Source organism: Meriones unguiculatus, chromosome 18 (assembly GCF_030254825.1).
Source record: "Meriones unguiculatus strain TT.TT164.6M chromosome 18, Bangor_MerUng_6.1, whole genome shotgun sequence".
NCBI classification, from domain to species: Eukaryota; Metazoa; Chordata; class Mammalia; order Rodentia; family Muridae; genus Meriones; species Meriones unguiculatus.
In genome coordinates this window covers 63294711-63319667 of record NC_083365.1, presented here as the reverse complement: position 1 = coordinate 63319667, position 24957 = coordinate 63294711, and the positions used below count along the sequence as shown (strand labels likewise).

Genomic DNA, 24957 nt, shown 5'->3' with positions numbered 1-24957 from the left:
TTTTAAGCTTTAACACAAAGGTAGAATTCAACTCTGAGATCCCTAGTACCCAGCAGTGCATACATTTGTCTGGTTTTCATATAATTTAACTCTCACAGTAATATGATTTTAGCAGATCCATTTCCCATTGTTTCTTATACAGTTTTTGTTTGCCTCTCTGTTTCAACTGTCTTGGCTTATTATTTTTTACATTCTTTTCCATTAGGTGTTTACCCAACCACTGTGAACATGAAGGACGCTGCACTCAATCCTGGACTACCTTCTACTGCAACTGCAGTGACACTGGTTACACGGGAGCCACCTGTCATGACTGTGAGTACACACACCATGTGCCCACAGTGTATGGGCACAACTCCCGGAAAGCAGTGTGGGGCCCTGACTATTCAACATAGTATGGGCCCTGTTTATTCATTTAGCATGAATTATGCAATAGGATGTAATATCTCAAATGCTGAAGGAGGCAGGGAAAACACATGTACATAAGACATACCTTTTTGGAGTGTATGGGAGTAGGGCAGACAAAGTAACGTTGGATACATACGCTAAAGTGAGAGAACGGCGCTCTAAGGACATAGGGAGCATTATAACAAATGGTATTGATTTGAGGGCTTCAGTTGTATTGTAGCAACAAGTAACTAATATATATCTTTGATCATGTGGTGTGATGTCTGTCTTAGTTATTTTCCTGTCGCTAAGATTAAAAAGAAAAAAAACAAAACAAAACAAAAAAATATTCTGACCAAAGCAATTGAAGAGAAAAATGGTTGATTTGGGTTTACAGTTCCAGAAGAGTACAGTCCCTCATAAAAGAATAAGACATGGCAACAGGTGGGGAAGAAATGGTAGAAAGAACAGAAATCCTGACAGATTCCTTGAGTCTACACTCAGGAAACAAAGAATGAACAGGAAATGGCATAAAACTTTACAGCTTTAAGTCCTGTCCCCAGTGTCCCATTTCCTCCAGTGAGGTTCCACTTCCTAAAAGTCCTGTAAATTTCCTGAACAGGAGCACAAGCCAGGGACCAAGTGTTGAAACATGAACTTATGAAAACTTCCCATTCAAAATATAACATGGCTATACCCCAAAGTCCCTGATACACCGCAGGCCTCCTTCCCCCATTGTTGTCCTTATGGAAGGGGTGTCTTCACCTGAGTGTTGCTATGGCTCAGGAAGAAAACACATGAAAAGAAAGCAAGCTTGTGTTTTATTCAAAGGTTTATACTAAAAAGTGTTTGAGTATTGCTTCTACTCACATTCCATTGGCCCAATACTGCCCTAGTGACACCTCCAGTGGGAGGCAAAGTGCATTCAGACCATGAGAAGTGAGATTACAAAGCCAGAATATTGTCATAGGTATTGATATCTACCTGTCAATGCTGGCCATTTGGGAAACTTCAGATTGAAGGCCTGGGCCAAGTTATATAAGGAAAACAGAAAAAAAAAGTTCTTAGAGTAATAGAAAAAGGGGGTCCATGAGGCATAATTGTGTCCTGTGGAGAATTAGTGAAGAATCCCAGGAGCTGGAGTGGAACGCTGGTGATAGAAAGAGTGACAGCATGGGAGAAGGGGATTGGGATATGTGGAAAGGAGATATATCCATTTCCTTGCAGTTAGCATAATTTCATCCTTGTGCACGACTAAAAATAACTTTATCATGGGTATGAACTACATTTTTTATCCTTTACCCCTGTGACATGATTCAAATTGTTTGAATGTTACATGCTTCACCTTTCTTATCTGTGGCACGTGACTAATAATAGGAGCTACTAGTGGAATGAATAAAATGCTGAGCAAGTGCAAAGCTACGTTAACTCTCCGAGTGGATAGGACAGATGTAGAGTTGTCACTGGTTCAACCTGGCATAATCTTTGTTCAGAGACCTAACTACTGTGCACAAGTTGCTGAAAAATGGCAGGGATATCCAAGGGAAGTTTGGAATTGAAGAGTATATGGTTCCTGAAGTCCCTCAAATAAGATAAATAGGCAGAGTCTTGGAAGTCAAAAGGTAGATTCTTAAAGTTAAATATATTTTATGTATATGCTTTTGTAAGGGTGTGTGTGTGTGTGTGTGTGTGTGTGTGTGTGTGTGTGAATAAGAAGGTCAGAAATCTTCCAGTGTCACCCTCCACCCTCCAATGTGATCCACCTAGTTTTGTGAGGAACGTCTCTAACTGGGCTGAAACTAAAGAAGTCTAAGCTGGCTGGCCAATTACCTCAGGGATCTACTTGTGTCTGCCTTTCTAGAACTGGTATTATAAGTAAACTGCATTACATCCAGCTTTTTAAAACATTGGACACTGTTTTAAAAAGCTGGACAAATCAGCTACATTATCAACTGAACCATTGTCTCAACCCTGCAAAGTGAACATTCTCAGAGATAGAGGAGATACATGTGGATTAAGGATACAGCTTCACTGTGAAAATCTAAAGGCAGACATCCAGCAGCAAAATTAAAAACACAGATGGAAGAATTTTACAGAAGCTCCTGGGCCAGAAATATGCAGCCTGCAATAGGCAACATAAAGGCAGAAAAACCTCTGTCTCAGCAAGGTCAAAGGTGAAAACTGACTCCTCAAAATGTTACTCTGACCTCCACATGTGGCAATGGCATATGTGTATCTGTGCATCTGCAGTATCTCTCTCTGTGTATCTCTATGTATGTATGTATGTATGTATGTATGTATCTATCTATCTATCATATCTCTCTATCTATCCATCTGCCTATTTATCTATCGATTTATCTCTCTCTCCTTGTTTCCCTCTCCTCACAAATAAATAATTTTTAAAAGAAGAGATAAATGTAAGATGTTGTTTTGTTCTGATGATCATGTCCTTTGCTTTAGAGAAGGTTTCAGTTTCATGAAGTCCCATTTATAAATTGTTGATCTTAGAGCCTGAGCTGTTAGTGTTATGTTCAGGAAGTTGTCTCCTGTGCCAATGAGTTCAAGGCTCTTACTCAATTTTTCTTGTAACAGATTTAGTGTGTCTGGTTTTATGTTGAGATGTTTGATACACCTGGACTTTAATTTTGTGCAGAGTGATAGATGTGGATCTATTTGCATTTCTCTACATGTGAACATCCAGTTAGACCAGCACCATTTTTGAAGATGCTATCTTTTTTCCATTGTATGGTTTGGCATCTTCGTCAAAAATCAGGTGTTCATAGGTGTGTGGGTTTATTTTCATGTTTCAATTCAATTTCATTGCTCTACTATTCTCTTTCTATGCCAATACCATGCAGTTTTTATTACTGTTGCTCTAAAGTAAAGCTTGAGATCAGGGATGGAGATACCTCCATAAGATCTTTTATTGTACAGGATTGTTTTAGCTCTTCTGTTTTTTTTTTTTTTTTTCTTTTCTTTTCTTTTTCTATTCCATATGAAGTTGAGACTTTTTCTTTCAAGGACTGTAAAGATTGTGTTGGTATTTGATGGGATTGCATTAAATCCATGGATTGCTTTTTAGTAAAATGGCCATTTTTACTATATGAATCCTACAAGCCATGAGCATGGGAAGAGAATCCACAGAGAACAAGAATCCAGGCAGTCCTGAGACTTGATAAACTATGGGCAGATGGCAGAGGAAGCGAATTCCCCCTTTCAAAGGACTAGGGAAATGAGATAAGGGGGAAGATGAGGGAGGGCAGCACTGGGAGGAGTTAGAGGAGGGAGCTTCAATCAGGGTAAATAATGAATAATTTATAAAAGAAAGATTAAATAATATATAAAAAATAAAATAAAATTTCAAAGTAAAAGAAACAATAATAGATAAACATGACACACAGAAAAGCAGTGATCATAAAATGTTAAAAATAAGTTAAGAAAGAGATATAAGATATTGCCCACGAAAGAAAGAAATTTGGGCATAATGTTCACAGAGGTTGTAAGTCATACTCTGAAGATCACCTTTTACCATAAGAGATGTCATTTGACTGGGTGAATTTTTAAAGAGCTTAAAGAATAGTGTGATGAGACTAAGAAAAATACAGAGGGGAATTGTGATTGTTCCTACAGCTAAGTAACATAGGCATATACTGGCATTGGCTGGTCTAAGAAAATAGACGGACTGGAGCCAGAGGTGTAGTCAGAATGCAAGTCATTGAGGATCTTTCCCTGACATGGGAAGGGAAGGAAATATTGGTTTTTGTCTCTGTTTCTAAGAACAACAAAAGACAGTTCTTTTCATTCTCATTCATGAGAAAAGTTCAAACAGCTCAAAATAGGAGTGAGTAGGCAGGTGAGGCAGTTGGTGGTTAAGGACACAGGACTGCCTGTATGGTGCTTGTTACTCCCTGCAGAGAGGTTAGAATGTGCTCAGCTCTTGGAGAATTGGGTTGGAGGGTCAGAGACTTATGAATCATTTACAAGAGTGAGAGCGTCACTGGGAAACTAAGATAAGAAAGAGATGTAGGATGTGTGGTTGACTCTCCTTGTTATTGGCTAAAAGGAAAGGAGTAGTCACTTATTGAGCACATTATACATGTCACCAGGTAGGATTTTGTTTGTTTGGGTTTTTTTTGTTTGTTTGTTTTTATTTGCTTGTTTGATTTTAGCATAGTAGTTTTCTCATATTCATGAAGTAAATACTACAATCTCAGCTAGATACCTGTTACCATAGGCAGAAACAAATGGAATAAATGAGCAGATTTTCCTATACACATGCACCTGTTACCGGAGCTGTTAGAGTCAAAGGCTGAGCCCTGAGAGCCCCAAAAATTCAGGATAGGTCATCCTTTTTCAACAGGCAAGTTCAAGACACAAAGACAGAGAAAGGAGATTTAGTCAATTTCGTCACATTGGGAATAGGAACAAAGAGGGTCTTCAGGGTGCCGACATGAGGTGCAGATGAAAGTAGAGAGCCACAGAAATGAATAGCTAAGCAGTTCTAGCCATGGTGTAGTTCTGGCCCTTGTCCCTATCTTGGTCTATCCTGTAAGGTAGTTAGTTAGGTGATATCAGATCAGTTTGAAATCTATGACCCTAAGACACTGGTTCCTGCATGCCTCCAGCTTTTTCCATCTTGTGGCATGAAATTCTTGTAAAAATCTTGTTTCTTTGGGAACATTCTCTCTGTTAATGTAATAGAAAAAGGAGAGCACAAGAGTCTCCTTAGACTGTTTTCATTCCTACAAGCAGGGTAACATGCTCATAATAGAATTTAACTTTTAAAAAAAAGTAGCAGGAGGACCAGTCCTGTTAGGCCACAGAGGAGGACTTTGCAGCCAGTCCTGAAGATACCTGATAAAACAGGATCAGATGAATGGGGAGGAGGACCCCTCCCCATCAGTGGACTTGGAAAGGGGCAGGGTAGAGATGAGGGAGGGAGGGTGGGATTGGGAGGGAATGAGGGAGTGGGATACAGCTGGGAAACAGAGTTAAAAACATGTAACTGATAAGAAAAAATAAAATTAAAAAAAGTAGCAGGAAGGGATTAAGACAATTACTGGGAAAGGTAATTATAATAACATGCTGTAAAAATGTTTTAAAACTCTTGAATTTATTGTTTCTTGAACTTTTCATCTAATAGTGTCAGACTGCTACTAAGCATGAACAATTGAAATCTCAGAATGCAAAACCTGGGATAAGGGGATAACTCACCTTCTTAGACGCCTACAATCGTGCAACTTATAGTCTCAGCAGATTAAACTGTGGAAGCTCTCCCCAGTTATTGACTTTATATATAGAAATCTCTTGTCCAGAAACACTGTTCACGTGTGCATGAAAACTGAACATAGCCTGGTCAGACCAACTTGGGACATCAGCTCTCTTGGCTCCTCCTTTGCATTTTGCTACCATGGTAGACAATTAATAAATGCAAATATTCTTTACATGAAAAATATTTAAAGACACAAAACTAAAGAAAGCATAATTTGCACTCAGATCCAAATGAATTAAAAGCACTTTTTCTCATATTTCTGCAAAGAAGGTTGAATGATGCTAATTATTACATGAATCACAGCAAGATCCACCAATATCTATGCCATGATTCTTGTCAAAGACTGAAAGCAGCAAGGCAGGTTCTTCACCTGAGATTAATTTTCTCTCTGTTAAAAACACCACAGTCATTTTAGAGTTTCCCACATAAACTCCTGCATGCTAGTTTGTTCCTTTTGCACTTTCCTCTCTCTTTCTCTAAACATCTTCTTCCTCCTCCTCCACCATCTTGTGTTTTAATTGAAGATACAACTTAGCTTCAAATGACTGCATTGAAATAGCAGCACAAAAAAATGCAATCACAAATGTTGGTTGTATTTTCAACCTCACAGAAGCAAGAAAGAATCCCATATTTGGACATAAAAATTAAGGGAAGACAAGTCTGTTGTTGATGTTGCATCATTTGGAGCACACTGATGTTTATTGTGAGCACTGAACAAAAACAATGAACACGTTTTTTTCATATATTTCAACCAGCAGAAGACTACTTGACAGAGAAAGGCAAATTTCCAGTGTTCCGCACAATTAAGAACTAATCTGGGCAAGGGGAGAAGCTCCGCAGGTAAAGCACTCAAGAGTGAGAAATTGAGATTGGATCTTCAGAACCCACATAAAACCAGGTGAAAGAGAAGAGGCAGAGACAGAAAACTTCTGGAAGTTCAATGTGTACACAGCAGGAAAAACAAAGCTACGCTGTCTTAAGCAAGGTGGAGGGTTAAGCTCAAAATATGAGGTTGTCCTGTAACCTCCCTGTGTGTGTCACACACACAGTTACACACACACACACACACACACACACACACACACACATACACACATGCAATCAATTTAAAACATAAAAAGAAGCAATTTGGAATATACATTTCAGATTGAGCAGAATGTGTGAGATTTATCGTCCCTTTGGATCAAGACAGGTAAAGGTTGGAAGTCTCATTTTCCTTTAAAAAAAAGGGCTTCACTTCATTCAGCTTCAATTCTTTCCCGCTAACACAGTCCTCTACATAGTTATTCTTTGGAATACAAACACAAAACAAAACAACTAACATAATATCTAGGATCTGATATTTGTATGTTAAATCTCACCAGTTACATATAAAGACTCACATTCATCAAATGTCATGAATAGCTTTATGAAATAGATAACTAGTGACTGACATTTCCATATGACCACATCACATGGCTATAAGAGCAACTTTACTGCATAATTTTCCCAGTGCAGATGAAAGTTTGGCATAGTGTGGTCATTAGTAGAAGAACCCCAGGCACAGCTCAGATTATCTCTGTTACCCATGATCTCAGACAACTGGCTAAGTTTTGGGGCTTGATGATTCCTGATGAATATACTTTCAGCTATGAATTTGTTTTACTAAGACTTTTAAATCTCTCTGTAAATATGACTCAGAATGAGGATAATGATTCATTATGCTATGCCCCAATCACATTGTCCATTTCTCTTTATTTGTATTAGTTTTTCTCTCTCATGTATGTATGTATGTATGCATATATGTATGTATGTGCACATGTATCTGCAACCTGTACATATGTGTGTGGTTGCACATTCCAGAGAAGGAGTCTGATGTTTGGCTCTATCCCTCTCCACCATATTCCCTTTAGTCAAGGTCTCTCATTTAACTAGATCTAGGATGGCTACCAGTAAGCCTCACAGATTGTGGCTGGCCCAATGCTAATGTTATAGGCACATATTTGCCATGCCTGGCTTTTTATTTGGGTTCTGGAAATTTAAATTAAAGTCCTTATGTTTGCATGTTTGCATAGGAGGCACTCTTCCTCAGTGAGTCATCTCCCCAGCTTTCACTACCCAATTCTTAAACCATTTTCTGGTGCACTTGTATGGAACAGTATCTACATAACTCACATAGCACATCTGTCTATGGTTCAGAAAACACTAAGGGTTCCCTCACGTTGTTTGCTGTGTTAACATTTAAAAGCAAACCAGGTCAAAATGAAATACCTGTTACTCTAAGAGTCATGGGTAGCTGAAACTCCTGACTCTTGCCCTTGAAGCGGTTCACAGATGTGAATCACAAGGACTTTCAAACTAGGGAAGGAATAATCAAGGAGTACTAAAGAGGAAAAAGTGTGTGTTGTTGCTAATCAATATTTTATCAATTTCATTTTAAACTATGACTAACTCCATTGATTAAATTGTCAATCAAGTAAATAAATTCCAGTCTGTTCAACTTGAATGATGCAATGTTACTGTGACTGTGTAGTTCAGAAAAAAAGAAAAAGATTCAGAAAGTGTTTCTCCACATGATGAAGTCATCTAATACAGCATGTCTGTCACCTATATCTAGTTATTCTACTAATTGGATGGAGCCTTACTGCTGCCACACTCAAGGGAAAAGTAATAGAAACTGCCCCTACTGCTATTGAGATAAATTCATGCGTCAGTGGGCATGAACTCTCCCTGTCAAGTCTAACCATAGCCCTTCTTTGTGGTTCCTGCTGCATTTACACCATATTGTTCACACTGCAACTTTGGGGGGGGGGATATTCTCTTCATAGAAAGGCAAAGGGTGAGACAGAGAAGAGTTAAGAATAGAGAGCCAAGGACATTCAATTACAAAACCAAGTAGGACAAAAGCCTGAATCTTTTGGCTCCATCACACTCTTGGTGGGACTGGGACTCATTGTTGGTAAATTACCAATATGTGCCTGTCTCTGTGTGAATGCACAGCTTGGCCTGTGTGTGTGTGTGTGTGTGTGTGTGTGTGTGTATGCATGCCTGTGTGTGTATGTGTTTATGTCCATGTGTTTAGAGTTCTCTCTTTCTCTGTGTGTCTCCCTCTCTTCTCTCTCTTTGTGTTTGTGTGTTTGTATGCACTGATATGGAGGCAATAGATTGAGTTGAATTTTTGAATTTTGGTGACTTCCTCAGCCCCTCTTTATGCATTTTTTTTTTAGACAGGGCTTTTCACTGAACCTAGAGTTCACTCTTTTATGCAGTCTGGCTGGCCAGCAAGTCCTGAGAATCTGTTTGTATCTACACCCTCATTAAATCGGATTATAGTTACACTTAACTGAGCATGGAAATGCCCAGCTTTCAGTTGGTTCAGGAAATCCGAACCAAGTTCCCTGTGCTTACAGAGCAAGCCCTTGGCTTATGTTGCTGTATTCCAGCCCAAGGGGTAATTTATAAATTAAATTTCTGTTGTTTCCTTAAAGTTATTTTGGTTATATCTCTGTATTGTTTCAAAATTTCCAGTAAGTTTTTATTAACTGAAATATTTGTGTATGTATGTATGTATATAGAAGTAAGAACATCTATTTGGAGTCTAGAGACTTTGGGTCCCATTACTTACATGCCATCTACCTTCTTTGTGACAGGAAATGCCAACAGATTGATCTTGTTAACAGTAAACTTTTAGGGGTAAACATGTCTGCTCCCCCAGTGCTAGAATTATAAGGGCCACTAGGAGGCACAACTTTTTACATGTGGGATCTGGGGAAGAAATTCAGGCCATCATGCTTGTAAGGTTGTACTTCATTATGTGAGCCAGCCTACAACTCCTTCTTCATAATTTTTTTATTTAAATTTATATATTTTTTTTATTTTTCACTTTACATCCTAATTGTAGCCCCATCTGTTGTATCATACCAGTTCAATCCTTCCTTCTCTTCTCCCTCTCTCCTCCCCTAGTCTTCAGAATTGGTGAGCCCTTCTCCCCTAACAACTGACCTAAGCTTATCAAGTTTTAGCAGGACTGGCTGCTGCATTCTCTTCCTCTGTAATCTGGCAAGATGACCCCACCAGGAGGAAGTGATGAAGGAGCAGGCAACAAAGTCCATGTCAGATACAGCTCCCGTTACTAAGTAACCTACATGAAAACTGAATTGCCTATCAGCTACATTTGAGCAGAGGGCCTAGGTTCTCTCCATGTGTGGTCCTTGGTTGGTACCTTAATCACTGCAGTGGGCCCTGTTGTTGGCTCTGTCAGTCATCTTCTAGAGCTCCTGTCGCCTATGGGTTCTTCTATCCCCCAACTCTTTCATAACATTCCCTGTGCTCTGGCCAAAGTTTGACTGAGTCTCAGCATCTGTTTTGTTCCCCATGGTTGGTGAAGTCTTTCAGAGGATATCTATGGTAGGTTCCTGTCCTGTTCTCTCTCTTCAACTACTTACAGTTTCTTTTCTCTTTGTCCTTCTGAATGAGAATTAAGCATCCTCCCTAGGGTCCTTCTTGTTTAGCTTCTTTAGGTCTGTGGATTGTAGTATGGATTTCCTGTATTTTATGTATAATATCCACTTATAAGTAAGTATATATATTGCTTATCTTTCTGGGTCTGGGTTGTCTAACTCAGGATAATCTTTTCTAGATCCATCCATTTGCCTGCAAATTTCATGATGTCCTTGTTTTTAACAGCCAAATAATATTCCATTGTGATAGATGTACCATAGTTTCTTTATCAATTCTTTGGTTGAGGGACATCTGGGTTTTTCCTAGTTTCTGCCTATTACAAATAAAGCTGCTATGAACATAGTTGAGTAAATGTCCTTGTTGTATTGTGGTGCTTCTTTTGGGTATATTCCCAGGAGAGATATAGCTGTATCTTGAGGTAGAGCTGTTACCAATTTCCTGAGAAAATGCCAGATTGATTTCCAAAGTTTTACAAGTTTCAACTCAAATCAGCAGTGGAAGAGTGTCCCCTTTCTGTACAACCTTACCATTCTTAGCTATTCTAAATGGTGTAAGATGGAAGCTTAGAGTCGTTTTGGTTTGCATATCCCCAGTGACTAATGACATTGAGCATTTCTTTAAGCGCTTCTTGGGCATTCAATATTTCTCTGTTGAGAACTCTGTTTAGCTCTGTATTCCATTTTTTATTTAGGTTATTTGGTTTGTTGGTGTTTAATTTCTTGACTTTTTAAATTATAATTTGGATATTAGGCCTGTGTTGGATGTGAGGCTGGTGGAGATGTTTTCCTAACATCTTCAACAGATGGTGATGGTATAACTGGATGTAGAAAAATGCAAATAAATCCATACTTATTACCCTCCCCAAAACTAAAGTCTAACTGAACCAAACACCTCAACATAAAACCAGACACAGTAGATATATTAGAAAAAAAAAGTGATGAAGAGCCTTGAACTCATTGGCATAGGATACAACTTCCTAAACAGAATGTCAATAGCCCAGGTTCTAAGATTAACAATTATGAAATGGGACCTCCTAAAACTGAAAAGTTTTTGTAAAGCAAAGGACACTATCAATAGGAAAAAAATGACAGCCTTCTTCATTATTTTAAAGAGTATTAACTTTGCTGCTGGCCTCTGTGAGTGAGGCCCTTCAGGCTTAGGCTCCTGCAAATCCTTTTTAGAGGAGCTCTGATGCTCTGATCTTTACTTGATCATAGTGAGGACTTCCTTCCTTTCCTGTCTGTTGGTCTTGTTTCAACTTGGTCACTTCTTGTTAGGTCTTAACATTGTCTTTCAAATAATTCTTTATTTACCTCAACTATTCCCCTCACCCTACATTTGTAAGGTTGCCATAATTAAATTCTTGTCTTGCTCTTTGAGATCAAAAGCACCAGCTTTTATTGAGCATGTTTTCCTAAAGCCAGCACCATATTTAGAGAGTTGTTTGTGAAAACACAAACAAACAAACAAAAACAAAAATTAATAAAAACTGAGAAAATAGAGTTGTAAACTTTAACTGGTTGGCATTTTCTCCTAAAAGCTCTACCTTGATGGAAGTAAAGACAAAATCTCCTTAAATCTGGCGGATTCTCAGACAATTAGGAATAGTGCTTCCTCGAGATCCAGCTATACCACTCCTAGGCATATATCCAAAATATACTTAAGTATGCAACAAAGACATTTGTTCAACCATGTTTGTAGAAGCTTTATTCGTAGTAGCTAGAACCAACCCAGATGTCCATCAATGGAGAAATGGGTACAGAAATTGTGGTATATTTACACAATGGAATACTACTCAGCAAGTAAAAACAAGGAAATCATGAATTTTGCAGGCAAATGGTGGGATCTAGAAAAGATCATTCTGAGTGAAGTATCCCAGAAGCAGAAAGATACACATGGTATATACTCACTTACAAGTGGATGCTAGACATATAATATAGAATAAACCTACACAAATCTGTAGACCTAAAGAAACCAAGCAAGAAGGAGGACCCTGGGTAGGACAATCAATCGTCACTCAAAAAGACAAACAGGATGGTCTTTGGAAGAAGCAGTAAACAGGAAACAGGACAGGAGCTTACTACAAAGGGCCTCTGAAAGAATTTTCCCAGCAGTATATGCTGATATGCATAACCAAACTTTGGGCAGAGTGCAGGGCATCTTTTGAAAGAAGAGGGAGTTAGTAAGACCCAGAGAGGACTGGAGCTCCACGAGGAGAATAACAATACCAAAATATCTGGGCACAGGGTTCTTTGCTGAGACAGATACTCCCCAGAAACTGTTCATGGATAGTATCTAGAACCCCTGCTCAGATGTAGCACATGGCAGCTCAGTATCCAATTAAGTTCCTTAGTAATGGAAACAGGAACTGTCTCTGAAATGAACTCTGTGGCTGGATCTTTGACCACCTCCCCAGGAGGAGAGAACAGCCTTGCCAGTTGTCCACAGAGGAGGACAATGCAGCCAGTCCTGATGAGACTTGATAAACTAGGGTCAGATGGGAGGGAGGAAGACTTCCCTATCAATGGAATTGGAGAAGGGGATCGAGTGGAAGAGGGAGGGATGGTGGGATTGGGAGGGAATAAAGGAGGTGCTACAGCCAGGATTCAAAGTGAATAAACTACAATTAATATAAAAAAAATTAAATGTAACTTTAAGAGAAAACAAAACAAACAAATACTGGCTTGAACTCTTGAACTCACATGTTCCTTTCTATTATAAATCCCAAGTAAGAAAAAAAAAAAAAAAACAAACAATGTCATGTGTCCCATGTTTTACTTCCTTTTACCACTTTATATATAGAAATTTCCAATTTTTAATTGGTTGAAAGGATTGAGGCTGTATTGTTTTATTCAAAGTGTATCTCTTAAATCTATGCACAATAAGTTCCATGAATTTCCAAAGGAGCTTGTAAATCATCCTCCCATTGATATAGGTGTAGAAGTGTCCAAATTTAAGATGTTAACATAAATAAAACATTTGGATAAGTAAATATATGTAGAGAATATAAAAGAGAAATAAAACCATCAACTCTCATTGTGGGACATGAAACTGAGTTTATTAGTCTGTCAGCAGAGCGGTTGTAAAAGTCAGTTTGCACGGCAGAGATTTCTGCTGGTGACTAATGCAATGATGGAGACTCCGCCAATCATCATCTTGCTCCTGTCTCATTGATGGCATTGTCATTATGACTGGAAGAGGAAATGAGTATCTTCTGTCTGCTAACAATTGAATTCCTTTTTGCCTATTGTTTAAATGGGACATCAGTGGAAAAGTAGCTGTGTAATATATGGAGAAAGGGTTGCCTGAACTCAGAGGAAGGGCATGCTTCTTGATGTTTGCTTCATAAGTACTTTCTGCTAAAGACATCATTGGAGGATATTCAAAATTTTTAGAGCACGGTGGCTGGGGAAGTCTCCAAAGGGAAGAGTGTTTGGCACACAACTATGAGGATCTGAATTTCAGATCTGAAAGTCCTACATAAACAGGCAGACACTGCCACATGCACCTGTAACCCCAGTCCTCGACAAAGGAGGAAGAGAGGTTATCAGAGACAGAGAACTATTAACTGAGTTTTACTCACCAGGAACTCCAGCTTCAAGATGCTGAGTTCCTAGTCCAGTGAGAGACCTTGAAGAAAATGAGGCCAGGATGTGGAGTGACAGGAAGACAACACATGTCCTCCTCTGACCTCTGTACACACATTTGCCTGTGCTCATGTGCAGATGCACACACACACACACACACACACACACACACACACACACAGAGGAAATACACCTGTTTCCTTTTGGTTTTTATTAAAAATATAGCATGAAAAGTGAAATGTGTTTGAAAATAGAGGGATCTTGTTGCAGTTCTAAGCTCTAGTAACAACCTAATTAAATCACAGCATGCTATTCTACATTGAGTCTGGGCTCTCTCTCTTCTCTAGATATAATACTGACAACAACAATCATGATTTTTGTAATGAGATAGTAGATCATATGTTATGTCAGGTTCATGAGACCCTCGGAGACCACCGGGAAACGACTCGATGCAATTGCAAGAGAGCTTTACTACAAGAGCGATCAAACTCGGGACCCAAGTCTCACTGACACAGCAGTAGAGAAGTGGGACCCCGAGCTCTGAGTGAACAGGATTTTTAAAGGGAAGTCTGTGAGCAGGTTTTCATGGCAGCAAGCAGGGGGGCACAAGTCTTGGCGTTACAGAATTGGATGAAGTTTAGCAAGGCGGGGTGACCTTTTCTGAGGCACACAATCACAATGGCTAAGGCATATAATCACAATGGCTATTTTTCTAAACTACATCTGAAACATTGGGGAGAATTTTCCCACCCAATTCTCAACTGATTCCCATTGATTATTGCCAGGGAGTTTGTCTCTATTTTCTATGAAGCATTTATTCTGTTATATTTCCTGGAGGCTGTTGTAGGAGAGTTAACTTTGTTTTCTGCCAGGTGTACATTCTGTGATATTTCCTGGTACCTGAATTCAGTTCCCGGTCAAAATCTTTATTTCAAAATGGAGTTATATTCTGGCTAACTTAAACTCTTCTCATACACATGGGATCATGGGAACAGTGTCTATGAAGCAAATAAACTATTTTTATTTTTATGTTTCAAAGTTTGTCATTACTTATTTTTACATTTGTTTAAGGTATATTAATGTGTATTTATATGTGTCTGTGTGTGGATATGTGCATGTGAGTGCAGGTGCTCTCAAGAGAGAACATCAGGATCCATGGAACTGGAGTTACAGGTGGTTATAAGTTGCCTTGAGTGAATGGTGGGACCCATACTTGTATCTTCTGGAAGAGTAGCAGTGCTCTGAAATGCTGAGCCATTGCTAGTTTACATTTCTTTTCTGTGACGCTGGGCCTGGTACACCCTAAGCAAATGTTGTAACAACGAGCCATACTCTAACCTAGAATTTACACAGCTCCTCTCAGCAGCCCTTTCTTTCCAACATTTCTGTTCTTTGTGGGTTAGTATGAAATGCTGGCTATTGGGTCTGAAGGGACCTCTGAATTTGTGATGCCTTCTATGTTTCCTCATGCTGGTATTCTCAGAACTAGCATTCTCAATGCTGTAACAGCTACCACCTTTATGTTTCTCCTGAGACCGGGAAGAGTTGTAGCTCTAATGCAGATGAGATCTCCCCCCTACTTTCCTTGGTTGTACATGGCTTTTCAATAGTTAGTTACATTACAGAGAACCTGCCACTGAAAACCTCCTCACAGAATTGCCCGGTATCATCCAAAGGAGGTGGCTATCATTTTTTTTTAAGTTGAAGACTTACTATATTTTCAAATTATCTCTCTGTTTATATGTACGTATAGGTAAGGGGAGGTGCCTGCCGAGGCCAGAAGAATGTTCAGAGTACAGTCCCAAGAAACAGGCAAAAACAGTAGGGATTTTGAGCTCTCTCTCCAGCTCTTTATTTCCCACACCTCACACCTCACATCTCTGCCTCCAATGGGAGTCTTGTGCTGGTAGAAAGGACAGTTCCCGAACTGTGCACAAGTCAGGAGCCTGACACAGAGTACCTCTGAAAAGCTCTGCCCTGCAGACTATCAATGTAGATACTGAGACTTATGGCCAACCTTTGGGCAGAGTGCAGGGAATCTTAGGAAAGAAGAGGGAAACAGTAAGATCTGGAGAGGACAGGAACTCCATAAGGAGAGCAACAGAACCAAAAAATCTGAGCACAAGGGTCTTTCCTGAGACTGAAACTCCACCCAAGCACTATGCATGGAGATAGCCTAAGACCCCTGCACAGATGTAGCCCATGGCAGTTCAGTATCCAAGTGGGTTCCATTGTGATAGGAACAGGGACTGTCTCTGACATGAACTGATTGGCCTACTCTTTAATTGCCTCCCCCTGAGGGGGAAGCAGCATTACCAGGCCACAGAAGAGGACAAGGCAGCCACTCCTGATGAGACCTAATTGACTAGGATCAGAAGGAAGGAAAAGGGGTCCTCCCCTATCAGTGGATTTGAGGAGGGGCATGCATGCAGAGGGTGGAGGAAGGGAAGGATTGGGACGGGAGGAGGGAGGGAACCACAGGGTGGATACAAAGTGAGTAAAGTGTAATTAATAAAGAAAAATAAAATAAAATAATAAAAAAATCAATTACAAAGAAAAAAAGAAATATTTATCAGAAGAAAGAACTTCCGTTACTTCTATTAATTAGTGTGGAGTCTGCTTTTCATCATAGTGTGATAGTCACCTTAGCTGACTTCCACATCAGTCATCACTGTTGATCCTGCATTTTATCTTGTCTCAGGTTACATTAGGCTTCCACTGCCATTTATTTTCATCCATCTCATGTTCCTGTAAATCTTCCCTTGTTTAAGTTCACTCATGTGTGCAACACACATTTATATCAGTCAGCTACAAATAACCCTAGACTAAATATTGCAAAAAACAATCAAGCCATTTAAGACTTGAATTCTAAAGTCAAAGGTTTCAGAATAGAAGAACTGTAAAAAAAAGTGCTTTAATATACCTTAAAAGAATGTAAGGTTAGGCATGGACAAATTGACCTAAATAAAACATATGGCTTACATATAGATATTCAACAAAGAACAAGAACTAGACAGGAAGAAATCACATGTGGGTCTTGCAGTTGAACTGCACTCTATAGCACAAATGTGATCTGCACAGTCAGGAAGGATCAAGAATCCAGAGGACATGAATCTGGATGGAGTGGACAGGAAAAAAGAGGACTGGGCTGAGTCATCTGGAGTTTTTGCTGAAGAGAATGAAAGCTCATAGGCTCCACCAATACCAATCAGATTGCAGAAGGGGAACTGCTAACTGAAAGATTTAGTGTAATAAATTGACTTAAGTAATTATAGGAGCTGATTGACAAGTCTGAAATCCAAAAGGCATGTAATTGGGAAAGGACTTTGGATGTCCAGGACAGGAGCTTAAGCTATTTTTACCAGTGCAATGTGTGTGCCTGTGTGTCCATGTGAGTGCATGTGAGTGAGTCCATGTAAGAATGAATTGGGTATGTGCAAGTATGTTGTGGTGTGTGCATGTGTGTTTGCCTATGTGTTCTTGCACATGTGTGCCTGTGACTGTTCATCTGTGCACATACTTGTGTGGATGTTCCTGGGTAACTGCATACATGTGTGTGCCAGTGTGCACATGCACATATATGTGTGCACATGTGCCTGTATGTGAGTGTAAATGTGTACTAGTGTGTGGTATATGTATATGAGTGCATTTGAGTGTGTATGTATATGTGAGTCTCAATGTGCTTTTGTGTGTGCATGTGTGGATGTGTGTATACCTGTGTATGTATATGTCTGTGTACATAAGGACGGATGCACATGAAAGTGAATGTATGTGCATGTTAGCCTCTGTCTGTGTGCATTTGTGGGTGTGTTGACCAGACCACAGCTTTGTGTATTATTTATCAGGAACTGTCAATAATGTTTTGTTTTGTTTTGTTTTGTTTTAAGACAGGGTCTCTCCCTGGACAGAACTTCCTGACCAGGCTAGGCTGGCAGTTCAATGAGCCCCTCACTGTGTCAATCTCTGCAGCACTAAGATTACAAACTCATGCCACCGCACCCAGCTTTTTGGGTGGATTCTGGAGACAAAACTTTATCTTTCTAGGCAAAAAGTTTACTGATGGAGCCATCTCTGAGCTCCTAGGCAACATTTCCTTCAGGGAAGTCTCAGCCCGGCTTCAGGCTTTGCTGAGGATTGCGGACAGCCCACCCTGATTTTCCTTGTAACCTCACTTAAAAAAAATCAGCTCTGAAAGGTTCTGCATTGCAGACTATCAATGCAGATGCTGAGACTTATGGGCAACCTTTGGGCAGAGTGCAGGGAATCTTAGGAAAGAAGAGGGAAACAGTAAGATCTGGAGAGGACAGGAACTCCATAAGGAGAGCAACAGAACCAAAAAATCTGAGCACAGGGGTCTTTCCTGAGACTGATAATCCAACCAAGGACCATGCATGGAGATAACCTAAGACCCCTGCACAGATGTAGCCCATGGCAGTTCAGTATCCAAGTGGGTTCCATTGTAATAGGAACAGAGACTGTCTCTGACATGAACTGATTGGCCTGCTCTTTAATTACCTCCCACTGAGGGGGAAGCAGTATTACCAGGCCACAGAAGAAGACAATGCAGCCACTCTTGATGAGAATAGGATCAGAAGGAAGGAAAAAAAGACCTCCCCTATCAGTGGACTTGTGGAGGGTCATGCATGCAGAGGGTGGAGGAAAGGAGGGGTTGGAATGGGAGGAGGGAGGGAACCACAGAGGGGAAACAAAGTGAATAAAGTGTAATTAATAAAGAATTAAAAATAATAATAAAATAATAAAAAATCAGCTGCTCATGAATTTTACAAAACACCTTTACAGCTTCACTGAAATCTGTGATTCACTGGATAACTGGGAACAGTATTTTTGCCAGGTTGATACATGAGACTCACCCTCACAGTCATATATCCCCTTTGCCCTGTCTTTCTCCACTTCAACTACATTCAGCTATGCTTCTGCTAAATGTGCCTTGCTTCAGCTTAACATGCCCTGGCACTCCTCTTTACAACCATGTCACTTAAGCTTGCCCAGCCCTGTGAAGGCAACATGGGTTACTGTGTCATGTTGCATTTGATAAAGATGCAGCTATACTGTGTCTTATGTAAACAAACCACAGCTCTCTGCCTCTTTTTCTTAATCTAAAATTTGTCTAATGGGGACTAGGGAGATGGCTGAGTTGGTAAAGTGATTGCTGCACAAGCAAGTTTCTTGAGGTTGATCCTGTATAAAGGCAGACATGACAGCGTGTGCTTGGAATGCTAGGACTGGACAAGCATATCTATGGAGCTCACTAACCAGACACCCCAGCTCAATCAGTGAGACCCACGTAAATTAAGAGGCCTTGTCTCAAACCACAAGTTGGAATGTGGCCAAAAAAGAGTCCTGAGGTGGACTGCTGGCTTATACACACACACACACACACACACACACACACACATGCACTCTCTCTCTCTCTCACACACACACACTTACTTATCAGCAGGGAAATTGACTCCTAAGTCTGGATATTATCTTCTCCAAAAAGCAGGATTTTTCTGAAACAGTACATATATTCTTATGATTCTTTTGTGTCATAAAAACTGTATTAAATATGCAAATTTAACGCCACCAGATCTAGTTTGCATACTTACTGTCCCTCAGACTCCCATGTCTTAAAGGTTATCCCACAGGGTGGTACCTTTAGGAAGAAGATCCTTAAAACTTGGGAGACCTTAAAAGATTGTGGGGGACCACTTTTCCTTCTTTTCGGTTCCTTGTGAGTTCACATGAAGGGCTTTGCCCACCAGCAGCATTTCTGGGATGAACTATTCTGACCCAGGCCTACAAACAATGGGTTTTTAGCTTCATGGATCAAAATTGTTAGTCCATATAAACCTTTTCTTCTTACAAATTAACGAGGTCAGGTGTTATTATAGTGACAGAAAACAAGTATGACATACGAACATCATTTAACTCTCATTCAACACTGACTATTCTGCCAAGGGTCTCCTTTAAATAAGGTTGACAGCAAGCATGAAGCTGTGGATGGGGGATGTGTTTCCTGCAGGACTGGCCTTTTCACTCAGTATAACTTAGCAAATATTCACCCAACTGCAACTTCTTTCCTGTGTGATATGGTATATGCTACTGTTTTTACTTCTAGACATAGCAGAAAACCCCAGGCCTCTAGAGTGTGAATACACTGATTTATCACAGCGTTCATTCTGAATGTGCTCTCTGAATCTCATCACTGCCTGGAGGGAGAGAACTACTGAACATATAGGGAAGGTAAAGAACCCTGTCCCCTTCCTGGTAGTTGGTTCCTGCTGGATGCTTTGGCACTACCTTGATGACTAGTTTTGGGGTTTTTTTTTTTTTTGTTTTTTTTTTTTTTTTTTTTTCTTTTAGCAGAGTCATGCATTCCAAGATAGAAAGGGAATGGAAGACTCTGTTTCCAGATTAGGGTCAGGAAAAGCCGATGTCTGGTCTCTTTCTCAGGTCTGGAGGGAGTTGATGGCCCAAACGTTGTGTTCTGGTATCTGGCCCTGATCTCCAAACACAGTGCCTAACTCATTCCCGAGTTATCCTAATGGATGAAGGGACTCTGGCCAGCTTGAGAGTGGCAATCATGGCTCTACCAGGTCTTACCCTTCTCTGAAATCCCTCTTCCTTTGTAAAAACTATTAGATTACATATCTGAAGCTAGCACCCAAGATCTATGCCCTTGTTTGGTCAATCCCTCCTGAGGCTGACTATTGAAATCCACCAACTGAAAGTCCCCTTTGGCTCACCAATTAAAATTAAGCACATCATCCTAACACAGGGTTTCCCCTAGAACATTTATAACCTGCCATTTTCCTATGGATCACACCCATCTCCTCTCTATCCAGAGGTAGGTCTTTGTCTGTTCCCCTCTCTGCTCCCATCTAGGCGTATACCTCTATCCCTCTCTTTCTCTTGCTCCTTTTCCCTTCTCTCCTTTGTTCCTTCCCCCTTCTCTCCCATCCTCTATCTTCTGTCTTTGTCTCTTATGTTCTGCGCTCTGTCCCACTGGGACATGTAAGTCTCCTTTGTGCTAAAAACCTGGTCTTGGGGTTCATGATCCAATACTTTTCCAAAAATGGTTATGTTGTCAGTTCTGCAAGTTGACAGTCTCAGCCAATAGGGACACTGGGGAAGACATATCCAAGCCATGCTGTCTGAACTATAAGTTTCCTATATAAAAATTCACTATATATGAATTTCACGGAATAATTAATTTCTACACACCTAACAAACAACATTTGATTATTTTTTAAAAGATTTTATGTAAGCTACAAAAATGGTCTGCCATGGAACTGAGCCCTCAGCTTGTTGGTGTTTGTGTTCTTTTTCTAAACAGTTATTCAAAATATTGTTTGGAATGCATTTACTCATTTTGGACAATATCTTGTTGTATTTTCAAGTCTGGCTAGTTGGCACTATACACATGCCCCAGCCCCTGTACTTTTTCAATATAAATATTACAATTTGGGGATATTGCAAATAAAATCATGAGACAAGTCCTGCGAAAGCTGCCATTGCTAGCCCTGTTTGATGTTTACATTTATCTTCAGCCCCTGACAGATAGCTCTCATCCTCATACAAACACAAACAGACACACAGATATGCATCACACATACCATTTTGTATTTTGAATTTTACCATTCAGCAATCATCTTATCTAACCCAGATTTTCACCTTCTAGGCCACAACAGAGTTAATTCATTTATCAATTGTTAAAAATTCAATTGCAAGTTTGTGTCACAGTTCACTTTATGAAATCCCAATTGGTAGACTTTTTAGAGATATTAATTTAGAATCACAATGAATAAGTTTAACCAAGGGCATATGTTGTTTCATACATTTGAAATTATATCTGTAGGTTAAGTCGTCCCAGAGAAGTACCTGGGAGGTGGCAGGTTATATATGACTTTGCTACATATTGCCAAATTTTAATTCACAGGCCTGAAATAAATTTCACGCTTACTAACAGTGCCTTCCTCACAGACTTACAATGTGAGTTGTCAACTGTTGGAATTTTGACCAATTTGAACTATTTCTTTTTTGTTTTGTTTTTACTTTTTTAATTTATTTCTTTTTTATTAATTCTAGTTTATTCACTTTGTATCCCAATTTCTTAAGTAAATAGAAATCACTTAGAGTGATTTCAACATGTGATTTTAGAGCTTTGTGGATGCTCACATCTTCTTGTCCCAGTTCATACTATGCCTAATGCTACCATTTGATCATGGTGTTAGAAGAAATAGTCTCTCCCTCTTTCTCTCCCCTTCACCCGTTGTGTGTGTGTGTGTGTGTGTGTGTGTGTGTGTGTGTGCTCCCTCTCTCATCTCTAAATCTATATGTAAGATCTGAACCTACAGACTGAACCATGAACTGTTTAATTAGGAGGATGCCATCTGAAAAAAGACTTCTCACCCTTTTAGATTGGTGCATGGATTCTGTGCAATGGCCTTATACAAAGGTGGAAGGTATAGCCTGTTACATTGCGTATGTAAATGGTTTATCAAGGTGTGCAAACTTTTATCATCACAATATGGTATATTTGCCTACAAATGTATTAGGAGAGTTCATAACTTAACTGACATTCATGCTGTCTATAGGTTTTGTTGCGTCTCACTTACAAAACTCTGCAGCATTTACTGTACAAAATATTGTAGGAAACTCAGTAATAGATATTTTTATATCAAAATAGTGAATGTCTCAGTAAAAATAAACCAGGGTGGGCTCTTGTGATAATCCAAAAATAAAGGTGATTGCTATGCAAACAAGAAGGCCATGGTAGGGAAGACATAGCTGCTAGCCTGGGATTTCAGTCTTGAAAGGTGGAAATTGAGGATTGCAGGACCAATCAGAATAGAAGATTGTCTGTGTCTGTGTGCTCAGGGTTTGAGATGTTACCTCAAAAAATAATGTGGGAGGATAATTGAATTTTTTTAAAGCTGCATTATGCTTCTATTTGACTGTTAGAATGTGTGCAGTCCATTAATGTCTGGCATGTTGTAGAGTACACATTTGTGTGTGTGTGTATGTGTATGTGTGATTGTAGTCCTATAGATAACACTGAATATTTCATAATAGTATAGGTATAGAATATGTTGAGTGAAGAAAAGGAACTCCGCACAGGATGTGAGTGTTTGCTAAAATACAGGAAACACAAGAGACAAGTTGTATCCAAAGGACATGCCTGGATCTTCAGGGATTTATTTGCTCATTTTTTTATTTGCATATACCCAGTTGATTAACATTTATTGGCAAACTGACAGAATATAGGCCAAGCTTCTCACTGTGTCAGCATGTTTAGACTGAGTTAAAGGTGGTGGAAAGTCCTATCTACACCGGCCCTATGACATGAAGTTCAGCATGGAATAGCGAAGTAGAAAGTGAGCTGAGCCTCAGCATTCCTCTCTTCCTCTGCATCCTGACTGTAGGCAAAAAGTAACAGCTCTCTCCCGTGCCAGCTGCCTTACATACTCACTATGATGAAGTGTAACATTGCATTGCACTGGGAACCAAGTCCCTTTTCATTTTTATTTATTTTTAAAAATTATTTTTAAATTTTATTTTTAAATTTATTTCTAAAATTCACTTTTTATCTCTATTGTATCCTCCTCCTTCATATTCTCATGGTCCTACCCTTCCTCTGTCCTATTCACCTAGTACTTAAAAGGAGTACCTCCTCCCTTATCAACTGTTCACAGACTATCAAGTCTCCTCAAGACTGCCTGCATTTCTTCCTCGGTGGCTGGGCAAGGCCTTTAGTACTAAGATTTTCAGCACCTGGGGCATAACAGCAGCAATCTAATGTCTGCCAAAATTTAATTGGTTTTATCTCTGTGTGCATGTTTCTACATTTTCCTTTTGTATGGATACAAATGAATATATACATGTGTAGAGGAAAGCATAGAAACTCAAGTCTGTTCCTCAGGATATGACTACACTTATTTGTTATTTTATTTTGAATCACGATTTCACCAAACAGGTTGGTCACAAAGCTCCAGGGAGTTGCCTCCTTGTTGCCAGGATTTCAAGCCCAGACTTTCTGTTTGCTTGTTTGTTTAATGTGAATTTTAGGATCAAACTGGAGCCCAAATGCTTGCAAGGCAGCATCATGTCAAGTAAGCCTCTACTGAGAGCTTCCCGGCACTCACCACTGAGGTTCTGTAATATTTGTGTTCATTTAAAAATGGTGCTTCTCTAAATTGTAAACTGGAGTTCTTTTGAGAGATTTTATTTCTCTGTGTGTGTATGTGTGTGTTTGTATTTGTCCCTACATGTCTATATGTGTACCATGTGTACATGGGCACACAAAGAGGCTATAAAAAGGTGTTAGATGCTCTGGCACTGGAGTTATGGATCATTGGGAGCTGTGCATGATGGGTGCTGGAAACCAAACTCAGGACCTCTCAAAGAAGCACATGCTCTCAGTGGCCAAGCCCTCACTCCAGACCCAAAATTAATCTCTTCTGAGGCACTTTTCAGAGCAGTATTTTTCATGTGGTATCATAGGTCACCTTGAGAAGCATGATTTTCTACAACTGTGCTAATCTGGGGCTTCCAATTAATGAAGTCAGTGGAGAAAGTTACTTGAAGCCATTCCCACTGACATGCACATCAGGCCATCATCAAAATAATGTACATTTGCTTTCGTGCTCCCAATAGGCTGGACTTCATTTAGTCAACTACTAAAAATTTTTATACCTATCTTTGCATATTCATGCTTTAGTCATAACACATTACTAAGATTATAAACATAATCTGTATTTCATAGACTGGCTTACTGGAACATAGAAGATAAGGCTCTCCATTTGTATTTAGTGACTGTTGCCACAGACTACCTGGTTTTAATAGAGACAAGGAGTATAGATAAAGCTTGGTTAGAGATGAAGCTGGAAGTAGATATCATTCTTGGCACTTTCCAATTCACCAGAAAGCACCTGGCTGGCATGATGCCTTCATCATATACTGTGAAGAACATATCAGCATCAGGGTTCTGATGCACTGAAGCCCAGTAGCCCAAAGCACCTTCTGACGCCTTCTTGTAATCTACTACTTCAACCTGACGTTTTCTCATGCCTTTTTAGTTCGGTGTTTGGCCTCAGACATAAAATGTTCTGCTTAATCTAATGTAATCTCTGGACTGTTTTTTAAATGAATTGTGTGATTCTCATTAGATTTGATACTAATTTTCTTTTCTTTAGTGAAACAAAGCCAAGTCAAATTCTCAAAATCTGGTGTACTAAGGGTTTGATAAAATTAATTAAATAAATTGGGTGC

At 39.6% G+C, this 24957-nt stretch overlaps 1 protein-coding gene across 1 annotated transcript in view; it reads left to right on the top strand.

Moving 5' to 3' along the window:
* Nucleotides 1-24957, top strand: part of LOC110565027 (contactin-associated protein like 5-1-like) — a 703043-nt gene that overhangs the window by 441887 nt on the left and 236199 nt on the right. Inside the window, exon 11 of the mRNA XM_060371632.1 lies at nucleotides 206-312. Within this exon, the coding sequence (XP_060227615.1) occupies nucleotides 206-312 (107 nt within the window). The remainder of the gene's footprint in view (nucleotides 1-205; nucleotides 313-24957) is intronic.